This window comes from Neofelis nebulosa, chromosome 8 (assembly GCF_028018385.1).
Source record: "Neofelis nebulosa isolate mNeoNeb1 chromosome 8, mNeoNeb1.pri, whole genome shotgun sequence".
Lineage (NCBI taxonomy): Eukaryota > Metazoa > Chordata > Mammalia > Carnivora > Felidae > Neofelis > Neofelis nebulosa.
Genome location: NC_080789.1, coordinates 16,366,420 through 16,382,676, shown reverse-complemented (window position 1 = coordinate 16,382,676; position 16,257 = coordinate 16,366,420). Strand labels below are relative to the sequence as shown.

General features: G+C 47.7%; 1 protein-coding gene across 1 annotated transcript in view; it reads right to left on the bottom strand.

The window, feature by feature from the left end:
- Positions 1 to 16,257, bottom strand: part of NUAK1 (NUAK family kinase 1) — a 70,746-nt gene that overhangs the window by 33,647 nt on the left and 20,842 nt on the right. Inside the window, exon 2 of the mRNA XM_058741537.1 lies at positions 4,541 to 4,661. Within this exon, the coding sequence (XP_058597520.1) occupies positions 4,541 to 4,661 (121 nt within the window). The remainder of the gene's footprint in view (positions 1 to 4,540; positions 4,662 to 16,257) is intronic.

The following is a 16,257-nucleotide window of genomic DNA, read 5'->3' as shown; positions in this document are numbered from 1 at the left end:
TTGGAGACAGGGCCTCTAAAAAGATCATTAAGATTAAATGAGAACATCAGAATGGGCCTTAGTCCAGCGTGACTGGTGTCCTTATAAGAAAGGGAAATTTGGACACAGATGCATACAGAGGGGAGACCACATGAAGACACGGGGAGAAGATGGCCATCTATAAGCCAAGGAGAAAGGCTTGGAGGAAAGCTACCCTCTGACTCTGACACCCAGAACTGGGACTTCTAGTCTCCAGAGCAGAGGAACAACACGTTTCTGTTGTGCAAGCCACCGAGTCTGTGGCGTCCTGTTGTGGCTGCCACACCAAACTGATACACCCAGCAAGTCCTAACCTTCCAGAGTCTCAGTCTGTACAACTGGAAAATGGGACACCGGCCTGCCCACCTCACAGGTTTGCCACAGGGAGCAAATAAGGTGAGACGTGGGGGCGCTTTGCAAATTATACAGAGTTCTACAGATGAGATCGAGAGATCCAACTTAGCTCTCAAAGCCGGGTCCCAGGGTCCTGGGCAGCAAAGCAGATAAAGTCAGAAGACCCTGGAGACTGTGGGGTCACAGGTGGAGGTGTAGGGGCTGGAAGAGCGCCTTGGCGATCCCTGGCTCCAAACCTCCGGGGAAGGGAGGGGAGCTGCCCTCCTCCACAGTTATTTAGTGGATGTGGGAGAAACAGAACTTGCGTGGGAGAAGGGAAAGAGAACAGAACAGAAACCAGAGATTTCTAAGAAATTAAAAGCCAAAAAAAAAAAAAAAATCCACATTTAAGTCCCTGGGAGTTTTCTGGATAAAAACAATTCATTTCATTTGTATGGTATTCTGCAGGCCATAAAACGGTGGCAGTAGAGGTTTTTTTTTAACCTATTTGAGGTCAGGAATCCCTCTGACAATCTAACAAAACCTACCCACCCTCTCCTCGGAAAAAACTGATGTAGGCACTGCCCAACATCTAAAACATTACATACCAGCATGGTCCTATCCTGCAAGGATGAACAAGATCTGAATCTACGCTGTCCAATATGGCAGCCAAGACTCATGTGGCTATCGAGGACTTGAAATGTGAGTAGTGGGGCTGACAAGTTGAATTTTTAATCATTTTATTTTAGTAATTCTAAGTTAAATATCCATCTATGGCTAGTGGCTTCTGTATTGGACAGTGCAGTTATACACTATTTCAGGGGGTTTATAAGCACTCTGCAGTTCACCCACTGGCCCTTGCCAATGGACCAGGCCAAAGGAACCACTTGTAATGAGTACACTGTCTTCACGATAATTACCTTTTTTGAGCTTACCAGAACATGTATCATCTAATTTACTCCTGTCAACAACCCTTAGAGGTAGAACTGTTACCCCCGTCTTATAGGTGTGGTTATTGATGCCCTGAGAAACCCCTCAACTTGCTCAAAGTCTCATGTTGAGGCCACGGTGAAGGATTTGGGACTAAAACACAAGAGTCTGATGTCAGAACTCAGGCTCTTTCCTGACTCCCGAAAACCTATTGATAGGGTTTTATGAATTGAGGCCCAAACTCCCGCCTGAGACCTTGATGGAAATTATTTCTAGTCACCCAAAAAACTTTAAATTATGTGGTACCCATCTTTAGAGTTATAAGCAAGGGCTTCTCTTCTTCTTGAAGCCTCCAGCAGGAGCTGAACTGAGACCAACCTGACCTTGATAAGAGAATGTTTTTCCATTAAGTTTCATCTCTGTCCTTCCCTTGAGAGTACAGATTCCTGTTCTCCATTCCACCTTCAGGATTCCCAAGGCCAAAGTGAGCGCGATGCCAGTGAAGAAGTCAGGCTTCTCTGTGCCAGACTTCAGTTACCACAGACCATCTCCCAAATAATCTGCAAACTTCATACTGGACTTGCACTCTCTCCAACTTCCTGATAAAGAAGGCTCCTCCCCTGAGCCAAGAAATCCCAAGCACAACACCGCACACAGAGCATGGCACCCACACGGGTCCACATTGTACTGGTCATCCTTTACGGCTGCCATCAGGTTTTCATGGTAATCAGGTCACATGGAGGAAAAACACTCAGAATTGTATAAAACTCACTCTCATCCTGCGTTTTGTATCTCCGCTCACTTCTAAACTCTAGAAATTCCCCTCATTGACAGGCATATTCAGATTCATTTTTATCAACGTAGAATTCTACTTTTGCCAATTCTTCCTCAAAAAAACCCAAAACCAAACAAAAACAAAAACACACCTCCTTCATGGCCCAGCCTGTATGTCATGAAAACATCTAAGCTCCAGGACTCCACGGTGCTAGATATGTTGCTTGTATATCTACATAGTATTTTTCTATCATGCCTTGTATTGTGCCTTGAAAATGAGATTTTTAACCACATTTAACACAGTGCTTAACCAGACACAGACACTCGGTAGGCCACTGGTTCCCATCCTCGTAAAAACACAGACTTCTGGGCCCCACCCCAGAGTTGCCCATTCATCAGGTCCTCAGTGAGGCCCTTGAATCTGCATTTCTAACAATCCTAATTTATACTAATGTTACTGGTTCAGAGTCTGCACTTGGAGAATGACTGCAAGGGATGTTTGTGGAAAGAATAAATGAATGAACGAAGATTTCCCTCAAGCATTCTATCCTCAAGGGCTCCAAATATGAGCTTCAGAAAAATCAAGATAAAACCTGTTACCAACATTTACTTCTGGATGAGGAGAAAAAATAGAAACAACAGGGGGGGGAAATGGCAAAAAACAGCAGAGAACCAGAAGAAGGAGCACTTAGAATAGATACCAGAAAAACTTTCAGGTTACCATCTGGCTTCCTCTTAGCCACTACTGTGTAACTTATTATGCTCAGACCATAATTAAAAATATTACGATTATACCAAATTAAAAATAGGTTCATTTTTCTGATTCAACTGTATATTTTTTTTTTAATTTTTTTTCAACGTTTTTTATTTATTTTTGGGACAGAGAGAGACAGAGCATGAACGGGGTAGGGGCAGAGAGAGAGGGAGACACAGAATCGGAAACAGGCTCCAGGCTCCGAGCCATCGGCCCAGAGCCTGACGCGGGGCTCAAACTCACGGACCGCGAGATCGTGACCTGGCTGAAGTCGGACGCTTAACCGACTGCGCCACCCAGGCGCCCCTCAACTGTATATTTAAAAATATTCTGGAGAAACACTTTGACTCAGGAAGTCCAAGCCTAGAAAATTTCTCATAAGAAAAAAAAAAAAAAAATTACAGAAATGAATATAAAAATGATTACAAGGAGGATCACTAAAGCTCTGTTTATAATAACTAGAAATCTGAAACAACTTGAATATTTAAGAAAAGGAATTAGATTCAGTAAATTATGATACATCCTTAATGGAATACTATAAAGTCTTTCAAACTGTCCCTACAGGGAATATTTATTGACATAGAAAGAGATGCATGGTATAAAACATGAAAAAATTTTAAGTTAAAAAATGGTATAAACAGTAAGATCTAACTTTGGATAAAAATCATGTACAGATATAGAGAAGTAGATAAAATATAAATAAATATAGCCAGAGTGATATTAGAACTGGGGGGGTTAGAACTGAATTATTTTTTAATTATTTTTTAATTTTTATTTACTTTTGAGAAAGAGAGACAGAGTGCAAGCGGGGGAGGGGCAGACAGAGAGGGAGACACAGAATCCGAAGCAGGCTCCGGGCTCTGAGCTGTGAGCCCAGAGCCGGATGCGGGGCTGGAAGCCACGAACCGCAAGATCATGACCTGAGCGAAAGTCAGATGCTTAAAAGTCAGATGCTTAACTGGCAAGCCAACCAGGTGCCCCTGAAAATATTTTTAAATTTTAACTTTTGTATTTCAATAATTCCTGCAATAAATACATATTGCCCAAGTAATTTTTTTACAAGATATTAAAAAAAAGAAAAGATAGGCTATAGGAAGTTTATACTCTCCATTTCTTCCCAGGAAGGACCAACGAGTTGAAGTTCAAGCACTTTTGTGACTTTTTTCCCAGCCCCACTCTTCCACAAACACCACTTATGACTTGGACTCCATTTGTGAAGCATCTGCTCCGCCAAGAGATCCCTCCTCTTTCTTGGTACTTCCCGGACCTGCTCAAAGCTAATTCCCAACTCAAAGAGCCTAACTTGGAGTAACTCATTACTCCACCACCGGGGCATTTGCGTTAGGCAATGACCTTTACAATGGATCCACCATGACCCTGGTCACCCAGCAAACTGCCATTTTTCAGAAACCATGGCTGTCTCGCATACTGGCTTTTAATAAGGCGGGTTGCCTAGCAACCGCCAAGGAACTGGCCGGGAGGCGGAAGAAGACACCAGCCGGAGCTATTTATGACCAAAGGGGGCCGTGCTCCGCGTGTCTGGTTGCGTTCGAGGTAACCAAACAGGAGATAACACCCAGCTATTTTTGCATCATGAAGAAAAAAACTACTTGGCTCTTGCCCAGAAGGGCAATTACCTAAAAATCTTGGCAGGCCCCATGGTATGAGAAATGGTAACTGATACGCGGGTGAAAAAAAAAAAAAAAAAAAAAAAAAAAAAAAATCACTGACCTTCATAAATACTGATGATATGAGGATGGTTGAGGGATGACATGATCTCAATCTCTCGTCTGATGTGAACCATGTCTTGTTCATCCTTAATTTTGTCCTTACGAATGGATTTTATAGCAACCTATAAAGTCAGGAAATGAAATGTTACTCAGAGGACTAAACAGATGCAAATCGGCCATTGGGGGAGTTTGGCAAATAAATACAGATGTTACTTGTTGGCAGAACCGACAATAACCAAAACAAAGCTTCAAAATACCCCCCGTCACGTCTTTCATTTTATAGCAAAAACACCCTTCTCCTGACAACAGAAAACATCAGAGTCCAAGAGCCTGGGGTTTGGGACGCTGGGTTAGGGGGTTTTATTTCGGTCTTGTTTCCCTTGTGTTGTTGTTGTTGTTGTTTTTCCATAAAGCAGAGGTTGCTTCACGTGGCCAAATTCGTTTACTCTAGGAATCCTGATGCTTTGAAAAAAGGAAACCGAAGAGCTCAGTTTACAGGGTATAGATGATTAAACATGGATGGGTGAAATCAGTATCACTCAGCCCCAGCGGGCAGCTGCCGCAGCAATGGCTGGTAAAAGCTTCCTTGCACGGTGCTTCTCCAGGCCAGTTCTGCTCAAATGCAGGGTTTTAAGACTCCAGCCTATGCTGCGGTTGTGCAACTGCTCAGAGGCCAAATCCTTCCTTCATCCTTCCTCTGGCCCCGGGCACCTTCCATCGCACGTGACGGGACGTGACGAGACAAAGAGGCTCTGCTATAGAAAAATCAGGATGAAACAAAGGGAGGGACAGCCAGACTCCTTGCCTGGCCCCAGATGATCCCCAGTTTGCAGATTTGGATCTGCAAATCCAAACTGTAGAGGGCTGCCAGGGCCAACGAGCAGAGCAATCGCTCAAAAGAAACACATAAATAAAAAGGCATTAAATGACAACGGGAATCTAATGAGGAAAAATACGTTGGCCAGTGGATTCATCTTTGCTCCTAAACAAGTTGCTTGGTAATTTAGTTCACCCTCGCTCTAAGGGAGGCAAAAAGTACTCTGGGGGTGAGGAGGGAGGAAGGTGTCCGTGGGTAACAAGGAAGCTTGTTACCAACAGCCAGCTTAGTCCCTTCCAAAGTGGTCCTCCTATGACATCAGCTCTCACCTGGACCACCCTCTCCTAGATGAAAGGCATTTAACTCATCCCTCTGGATCACAAAGACATGAAGTACTCAGGAGAGACAGCGTCCTCATTACCAACAGCCCACGACCACACCTCGATCATGACAGGGGGAAGCCCTGTCAGCCTCAGCAGGAAGCTACTCACATCTGGGAACATTTGCATCTTCTGGTTTACACCGGGTCCCCACCAGGCACTATACATGGAAACTACAATCAGCCCATCTATAATTCAATGAGAATTGGGCAGCTACTATTATTATTGCTGTTTTTGCCATTTGCTGCCCTCCCAACAAATGTAAATGGACTAGCAGGCCCACGTATCCCTCCTTTGCAAAAGCCTCCCCAGCTGTAATGAAATCGGTATTTGTGTCATTACTTGGCTCTGAACTATCGGGGATCTTATTCACTGCTTTATCTCCCGTGCTTAAGTCCTCGTTGGCACGTGGCAGGCCTGAAAAACCCTTAGTGTGGGCAGGCAGACAGGTGCTAGGTAGACAGAAGGGGAAGGAGGAGGGAGGAGAAAGGAGGGATGGGAGGGGGAGGCAGGGGTGATGTCTGCGGTTAGGTGATGAGAGCCCAGACCAGAGAGGCGACAGTGAAACCGGAGCATAAAAAGAAGGACCACTCTAGTCAAACACCACCATCAAGACAGGCACACTGGGAAGATGCTTCGTTTTTCTCTGGCATCCTACTGCAAGGGCAATCGAGGAATGGACAAAGCAGACTGGAAACGCTGGACGCCCTGCTGTAAACCCAGGGAGAGGCACTGTCCTCCCCTAGACTGGGAGCAGACCCCAAGGCGGAGGCCGGATTAAAGGAGGCTGCCCAGAGATGAATGAGCCTCCAGCTTCAAGGCCCCTTTTCACCAGGGTGCCGGGCTCAAGGCCCTCCGAAAGCCCCATTCAGTATGCAGCGAGAAAAGCCTCCCTGCGCTGACGTCAAATGTAAAGATATGACTGGAAGGCTTTATTTTGTCTGAGCAGGGCCTGCGATCCTGGGAGCTTGTTCTGGGAGGAAGCAGACAGTGAGCACACACAGGCCATGGAGGATGTGGGTGGCTGTTTGGACCACCTCCTGCATTCCTTCATGGACTAAAGATGGACCAGGGGAGAAACCACCCCTTTGATTATGCAGCAGGCTGAACTTGGCCTCAAGGAGGCTCTACTGTCAAAGGACAATAGGAAGAAATTCTTTCCCCATCCAGGGTCAGGGGAGGGTAAAGACATTCTGGGGGGTAAGAAAATAAGCCCACTGGACAGTTCCCCCCAACAGTGGGGCAGGAGGCCGACTGTCTCACAGCGCCGTTTGCCAGGGGGATGTTTCCAGCCCAGTATGAAAAGGAAAGTGCTCACATTCTAACAAAACCCCACTCAGCACTGAGGAAACTAAAAGGGCTCCATAAATGTTAATAACCATGGTGGTTGTCCCTCCACAAAAGTTTCCCTCTTCCTACAATGAATCTTCTATTGAAAATGTAAAAGAGGGCTCATTCTGCCCCCCCCTTTCAAAGGGTCGGTGGGAAGTCCATCGAAGAAGGCGGGCTGGAAATCACTTAGAACCATGCAATTGTCAAGGCCAGGGGGAGACTCTCGTTTCAGCTCCCAAGGGCAGTGAGATGACCCACCCAAGGTCGCAGAGCCAGTTAATGGCAAACCACGGACACAGTAACAACCACTGTAATAAGAGCAGGTGGTCGTGGAGCACTTCCTATACGGTGCAGACGTTATGCCAAGTGCACTACACGTCACGGATCTTTACATCCTTATTCAGGCTTCAGCTCCAGGATCCCTTAGGGAAACCCTCCCTGACCCCTTTAGGGGATGAGGCAGCTCCTGGCCACCTCCCTCTCTCCACACCTTTCCCTACTTCATCTTCGTGGGGACATTCTGCACCATCTGAAATGCTTCTTGGTTTGCTGCACAGTCAGCCTGTGACCAAATCCAGCTCATGGCCTGTTTCCGTAGGTACCCAGAAAGCTAAGAATGGTTGTCACAATTTTAAAGAGTTGTTTATAAAAGGAGAAAGAGATCTATAAGTGTAGTTCCTGTAACTTAAGGTGGTGCCTGCTTCATGAAGTCGAAGGATAACCTGAGCCAGCACAAGGCAAAGCCGTGTTGTGTAATGGTCAGGAACATGGCTTTGAGTCCGGGCTAAAACCACTCATTAGCTGTGTGACCTTGGAGAGGTGACATAAGCTTTCTGTGCTCCAGTTTCCTCATCCATCAAGCAGGGAAAGAAGGGGACCTGCCTCACAGGTACCCTGTGAGGATGAAACATCAGGTGCTTGGAACATGCCTGGCCCAGGATAAGTGTTCAATAAATGGCAGCATGTTTAACCTGAAGAGACTGCCCCCTATATAGGGCCTTCCTGCTTTCCTTCCTTTCATTCTTGGAGCACACTTGAATTCCTCCTGGTTCCTCATGGGCCAGCAAGTAAAGGCCTAGGGAACATATGTTCCCCAAGTACGTAAAAGTCAGGAGAATCTCTCTCCAGGTCTTTAAACTATACCCTCATCTGACATGTCAGGAAGCCCAGAGCAGCTGGGGCTCACCCACCATGATCACCATGGCATCTGAGCCTGAGACCAGACAGAAGGATAAAGCAACCCCAGGACTATCCCCCCCCCCCCGCCCCCATCTCCTTCTTATGGTCACCTGTGCAGGTGACCAGGGGAATAGAATGGCCTAGAATGAGGCCAGAAGATGGCCTCAAGACATCCACTTCAGCCTCTCTGCATTTGGACTGTTCATTCACTTCCTCCTTTTGGGTACCTACCAGGCACCAAGCACAGTGCTGGGACTACACAAAAGGGAAAACCAGCAAGATTCTGCCCCAGCCCTCAAGGTTGGGGTGGGGGTGGGGAGCAGAGGAGGGGAAGGACAAGAGCAACAAGCAAAAGTTACACAAGCGATCACGCAATTTTCCTCGTGACCGAAGGCTACCAAAGAAACACACACGGGTGCCAGAATTCTGGAGAAAACCTTCTCTCCAGTTTCCCTCAGTCCTCGCCCACATCGACAAAGAAAGATAGAGGTGGGGAAAGGGCCCAGCAGGAAGAGATTACCAAATGTCTGAAACCATACACCCTCCCCCCAAAACATCCAATTCATTCCTGCACGAGCCAGAGAGATGTCACTCCGCCTTCAGAGTGACGGGAACTCACGCGCAGTACAACCACTTTCATAAATGTTCCCAAGTCTAGACAGCACCGTGTGCCTTATAAAATGGTCTGCCTTTAAATAAGGCCACCCTATAGTTTAATGTTTAAACCGTAGGCAGCAGCGGGGCTGGCTGCGGACCTGTGAATTCTGCCCTGCGGTGCCTGCCTGTTTAAGAGGCACACTGAGCCCAGCCAGTCCCCAACCCTTGTTAAATGTAACAGGCCCAGTCTCCTCTTCCATGGAGGCAGTTTTTCCTTTTTGGAATAATCACCATCAGCCACCTGTTCTGCAGCCTGCTGGGTGTCCTTTGCCACAGCGGCTGCTGTGAATGTTAAGAGCTTGGTCACTGGGCAGGGTTCTGGGAGGCAGACGGTGGCTGCGAAAGCCAGGCTTTTACTGACTAGCTGACCTCGTTCCGGGAGCCTGACCATCACAGATCTCAGTTTCCTCATCGGTAAAATGGGGCTAGCAAGGCCCACCTCTTGGGGCTGTGGTAAGGAGTGGGAATAACATAAGTAAAGTGCGTGGAGCACAGTAGGTGCTTTTACTGATGGCGATGACTATAAACGAGGCCTGGCAGACACAGGGTCCTAGACCATGTTTTCGGGGGGACGAACCCACAGCAAATCATCTTATAGGCCTCTCCCCTCCCCTTTCAGTACATACCTCCTCCCCTTCCCCAGATTTGTAATAAGTAAGCAAGAGCAGGTTAAAATTCACATCCAGCCTGTGCGCCTGCAGAGAGGGGGGCAGCCAGCCGTCTTCCTGTCCTGCTTTGGGGAGTGGAGGTATTTCTGGGCAGGTTCTACATTTGCCAGGCTCTGACCAGGAGAATCACTGCCCTTTTCCCTCCACAGCCACCTCCCACAGATGCTCATTCACTGCCACGTCAGCCTGCAGAGACTGTCCTAGAACAGTGTTTCTCAGACAGGGGCCACGGACAGCTTGTTAAAATGCAGATTCCGAATGCAAAGGTCTAGCGTGGGGCCTGGGATTCTGCACTTCTGGCAAGTGCACCCCCAGGTGATGATAGCGATGCACGTCCAGGGACCACACTTTGAGTAGTGAGGTCTTAATGCTCTTTGGCCAGGACATAGCAACAGTTTAAGATCAGTGGCAATATTCTTAATAATAGCAGTAACTAGCATTTATTAAGTGTTAGCTGTGTGTCAGGGGACCTTATCTCATTTAATCCTAACTAAAACCTCATTTGTTACAGGAGGAAACTGAGGCACAGAAAAGACAAATACTGCCCAAACTCACACAGTTTGTAAAAGATAGTGCTAAGACTTCACCCGCGGCAGCCTGAGTCCACCACCTGCTGATTCTAGAAGCTGTGGATGAAGCTGGGGTAGACAGCAAACACGGCAAGTGACAGAAGCTCTCAAAGGTCAGTGTGAAGGGACCCTCCAAGCACATGAAGTTTTATAGGGTCATATGTGAGGTCTCAGGAGGCCAAATTGGGGGTCTGAGTAGCGGGGAAGAAACATGACCATAAACACGGCATTAGAATCACTTAGTAGGAACAAGCTTGCATTCTAATCCCAGCAATAGGAGCTGGCAGCTTCCCGGCCATTCACAAGGTGTGATCTCATACCCGGCCACGTTCCACGGGAGCTCCAGGGCACTGAGTCAGAGCAGCTCGGGGATCTTTTCTCACCAAGGGGCCCGGAGGCCACTTGCAGTGGAGGTAAGCAGCCAAATCAGGGCGGAGGCCGGTGTAGGGGTTCCTGCTCTTATCTGGTTGATGGTCAGAGTTCGTGGCAAGGCACAGTTCCACACCGGCCACACAGATCCAAAGACCCCAGGATCACCAAATGGCTTCCATTCAGAAAGGCTATGCGTGGCCATCACCACGGTGATGCCACCCAGGAGGCCATCCTGCAGCCAAAGCCCCTAATTAATTAAATGACCCCCAGCTCTTTGTGAGGAGCCTGGCCAACCCGAGACAACACCCGAGCAAGTTGCCATGATGCAACCGACCCTACAGGGACCCGAGCCAAGTCCTCCACGGGGCCCATGGGCCTCTTCCTCTCCGGCTTGTTGATTCATGTCATTACATGGATGTTTTTTCAGACAGAAGCAGGTTGGAAGCCAAGAGCTGTATCAACACGCGCTGAGGAGATGCGCCCAGACGCCAGGGAGCATGGCGTGTGTAAGGAAAAGCTTTTTCTTCAAAGAACGGCAACCCCCTTGTACCACCACCAGCCCTTTAATCTTGTAAAAGGTTCTGAAAATATAGTCCTCTCTAAGTCGGTTCTCCATCCTTGATTTCCAAAAACTCCCCATCAGACATGATGTGTCCTCCGATGATGCTCATTTTCCTCCTGCCATGAAAAATGTGTTCTATTTCCAGAATTTGAACAGCAAATCAGATTTTTATCCGACGGGGCTAGGGCCTGCTCACGGGACCCCCCAGAGAGGCCTGGGATGTTTTTTATCGATGTGCACAAGGCTTCCCTTGCTCTCCACACCCCCTCTTCAAAGACTGGGCTAAGCGTGTCATTGTTGCATGGGGTGATGCCACAAAGGAAGTGGAATTCACGGCTCAGAAATTACAGGCACGTTTACACTCCTTGTACTGTGCTGGGGTTTATAAACACCAGATAGCGGCCATGGCTGACCAGGCAGGAATCAAAGGATGGGGGGCAGGGGTGCGGAGAAAGGCCAATGGAAAGTTAACAACAGCGGCCATGGCAAAAGCAAGCAACAAGCCAGTTCAGAGCCCATAATCTGATTGTCTGGGAGCGCAGTTCCTCCCTCAAAGAGTGGGGAGCAAGAACACCACCTGCACCAGGCCCTGGCAGCCCAGGGGGGCTGTGGGCGCTGAGTGTCAAAATGCAGCTTCCGGGCCCCACCCCAGATGTACTGAATTCCAGCATCAGCAGTTGCTACAAGCTTCCCAGGTGATTCTGCCGCACTTTGAAGCATGAGCACTGCCATTATGTTACTTAAACCAGAGTTAATGTCGCCATGATGGCACTTCTTACGCCATAACCCAAACACTACGCGGTCATATTCAACACTGGATGATTAATAAGAATTAATGAACTGCCCATCTATATAGAGGGGGACTGAACACAAGCTGCTTCCCTGAGGGGACGCTGCGACCCGCATTAATTTAACCCCCGGCAAATGGAAGGTTTGCTCCCATGCTGCGAGGCCCCAGAAGCTGGCTGCTAATGGGTTACTTCATGCTTTGCACACAACCTGGGGCTCCCACACCTGAAAAAGTAAATGTCTCCAAAGGAGGAGAGAGGAAGCGAGCCCCGGAGCCTCGCGTTCTGACCGCTCTGTGACAGAGGATGTGGCTGGGGCTGTGGGGAGCCTTCTCTTAGCAGAAGCCTCCAGAAGTCTCTCCAGGCTCTAATGAACAACCCTAAGCCCCCCTGTGTAAAAAAGGCCTCTGCTAGCACAAGAGATGCTACACAGACCACAGCAGAGTCACAGAGAGACGGAAAACGCAGGCCTGTTTAGCTGGAACTCGAGTGGCCAGGCAGCTGTTTATTTTTGGGCTTTCACGTTTCTAAAAGCCAAATGCAACACCAACTCAGAATTCTAAAGTGCAGCTGCTTTTCTTCCAGATTCCAACTGTCCTGGGGAGGGAGAGGAAGGGCCTGGCCGGAGGGCAGAGGTCGGACAGCCTCGACCGGTAGCATCCAACAACTCTGATGCCGTTCGTAACCCGGCTTGGATATGCTTAGGGTTGTGTAACTTGTATTTATCAATCTCCAAGCCCAGCAGAACCACGGCCAGAATTGCCAAGAAACCACATCAGCACCTTGGCCTTGCCGTCAGTCACGGCAACTTGGCCAGGAGCCCCTGAACGGTGGTACTCAGGCAAGCCTACCATAGACTCAGTTTCCTCATCTGCAGATGAGGGTGACAAGCAGTCCAGCCCCACCAGGTTGACAGGTTGTGTGCAGGGTGGAAGGCTGAGAAGGCAAACAGTCACGGGCACGAGGTGTAACGATCACTGATCCCCGTTACATCAGATGGCAGAGCTGCGGGGACCTCAGAATGTTCTATGCCAACCCCCTCATTTTATAGGTGAGGAAACTGAGTCCCAGGGAGGTTAAAGCACAGGCCCAAGTTCACAGAGTTAATAACAGCACTGGAGCTGCAGGAAGATTCCTGAACCTCACTTCAGTCTGAGATTAATACTCTGGGCAAGGAGAGCTAATCAAATTCCAAGCCACAGCTGGCAGCAGGACTGAAACGGCCACCCAAAGATTAGCCATGCACACACACGAGGCAGGCCCCAGAGCAGCCAAGCCCCAGACCTGCTGCGTTAGTAATAAGCCAAGATGGGGAGATACTCCCAAGCGTGCTGGCAAAGTAGGACCTGTCTCACAGCACGGCACAGTATCCCACCTCCATCTAATGTCAGGGGGCTCTCTGCCCACAGACATGCAGGGGACGCGGTCTTTAGTCCAATTCAGTCCAAACCTCGTTCCAATTTCTGAAGCCTGATTTGATATCACACATGAATAGGCATACTTGGGAGGGTTTTATCCCATTATTTCTTAATTCACTGAAAACAGTGCTTTTAAATATTAACTTCAGGCTGTTGCTGTAGCCCTGACCTTGCGAACAATACACAAGGGCCATAAAAGACCTGAGAAACATAATTAGTTTTCCAAAGGGGGGCAAAAAGAATTAGTCACTTGAATTTAGCTGATCCGGGTGAGCAGAACAAAGAAAAAAAGTGTTTTTTTTAATTTCTTAAGATGGTGAAATATATAGAATATAGAAAATATATAAAAAAAGGGGGGGGGCGTGGCTTTATATTGCGTGTTTTAACCACAGATGATTTTATAAATAAGTGAAAGGAAAGATTCTTCAGACGTTATTTTCATCCCGACAGAGCTCCTATTCGGAAGGCTAAATCGTGGCAATCAGAGTGTGCAAAGACATACCGGACAGATAAGGAACAGTGGATGGGCTACAATCCGTCCCTCTGGGGGCCTCATTCAGCATCTTCTCACAAACCAGAGTTTCTTTTCCATCCAAAGGAAGCTCTCATTGTCCACTGCCCAGAGAGTGAGCAGGCTGGGCCCTGCTCCAGAGCCCCACTGCACAATCTACCCCGATGCTTCCCAGCCTGCTAATCAACTCCCTACAACCTGCCGGGCATGCGCCCCAGGCAATGCAGCCTGACCCCCAAGGAGCACGCTCAGTCCCCAGCGGGGCATCTGCTGCCACCCCCTTAGGCAGGTGACCTCCATGAGCTTCATCCAGCACCCATCACTCAGTTCCTACCCCCAGGGAGGTTGGGGCAGGGGACTGTGGTTCTTACCGGGACCCAAAGAACAGCCCAAGGGGAGAGTGTGATGCTTCTGGACATCTGTGCTTTTCATTTTCTTTTTTTTTTTTTTTTATTAAATATAGTTTTTTTAATGTTTATTTATTTTGGAGAGAGAGAGAGATACACTCACAGAGTGAGAGCAGGAGAGGGGCAGAGACAGAGGGAGACGCAGAATCTGAAGCAGGCTCCAGGCTCTGAGCTGTCAGCACAGAGCCCAATGCGGGGCTTGAACTCAACGAACCGTGAGATCATGACCTGGGCCGAAGTCAGCCACTTAACCACTGAGCCACCCAAGTGCTCCTGTGCTTGTCATTTTATCTGCCGGGATCCCTCCACTCCCTATCATCTGCAACTAGCTTCTTCAGCTGGCCAACTCCTCCAGATCTGTCCCCTACCATGAGCCCCCAGAATGCAGATATAGGTCTGCTTTGCTGACCTCGGTTGCCATTCACACAGAGACCATTTCTGTTTTACTCACCTTACCTCCAGTGCCTTGCAGGCAAAAAACTGCGGCTCAAATGGACTCCAAGATATTAAAAAGGAGCCTGAACATTTTGTTAAGTGAAATAAATCATACACAGAAAGGCAAATACTGTACGATCTCACTTATATGTGGAATCCAATAAAGCAAACCTCATAGAAATAGAGAATACGTTGGTGGTTGCCAGGGCCCGAGGGGTGCAGAAATGGGAGATGTTGGTCAAAGGGCACAAACTTCCAACTATAAGATGAATAAGTTCTGGGGATCTGATGTGCAGTGTAATGACCACAGTTAACAACACTGCCTTACGTACTTGAAAGTTGTTAAAGAGAGGAGATCTTAAGTGTTATCACCATGCATGAACTTGTGCACATGCACGCACACGCAAACACACACACACACACAAAATGATAATTATGTGAGGGGATGGAATGGTTAACTAAGGGTTAACATTTTGCAATATATATGTGTATAAAGTCGTCACGTTCTACACCTTAAACTTACATATGTTATATGTCAATAATATCTCAATATAGCTGGGGGGGGGTGAAAAGGACCCTTAAAAAAATGTCAAAACACAGCCACCTGTCACTGAGTCTTCTTTTATTTATCTGCCTCTCAAGTGTTGAATCCCTACTTGTCCTGGAATCACTGAGCCTGACCTTGTCTCTAAAATGGAGATAACATGATGGTACTTAGAAATGGGGCCTTCGGGGAGTGATTAGGTCATGAGGGTGGAACCCTCAAGAACGGATTAGTGCCTTTAGAAAAGAGACCCCAGAGAGCTCCCTGGTCCCTTACGACAAATGAGGACAATGTGAGAAGATGGTTGTCCATAAACCACGCAGGGAGCCGTCCCCAGACACAGAATTCCCGGGCACCTGACCTTGGACTTCAGCCTCCGGAACTGTGAAAAATAGATTTCCATTATTTACAAGCAAATAAATACATCAATAAAATGGAGATAATAATAGTACCCAGAAGCACTGGGAGATAATTCACAATAGCTGAGAGTAAGCCTAATAATTACTGGTTATAAGCCCTGACTATGGGCCAGGCACTGGGCACCACCCTGTTTCTCAACCTTTCACTCATTAAATTCTTGCAAAAATGTTATTATTTCTGCTTTCTCAATGAATATAAACTGAGACTGAGGGAGGTGAAGTAACTCACCCTAGGGCACTCAACTAATACATAGGACATCTGGGTCTCACTAAACCTAATAACCGTATTCTTAAGCTCTGTATCTCACCCACAAAGTGAGTGCCACAGTGCCTGGCACATAGCGGGTATCTGATAAATATGAGCTGTATCAGTCTCTGAAGACACCGCCTTATCCCCACCTCACGTCTTGTTTTAAGCTAATATTTAAATGCTTCCATCTTCAAAAGCACATCCATTGGTCTTCCTTGGTTTTCTCTGTGAGCCCAGCCAATGCACTTGGGCAAGAGGCAGAATCGGAGAGGAGGGTCTGGGAGGTGTGGCCCCAAAATGAAGCAATCATGAGTCAATTCTCCTGCAAGCAATTTTGGGAGATCTGCTCTGGATAAGGCACTGATCCAGGTCCTGCAAAACATGACCCAGGCATTCCCTTCAAGTTGCTT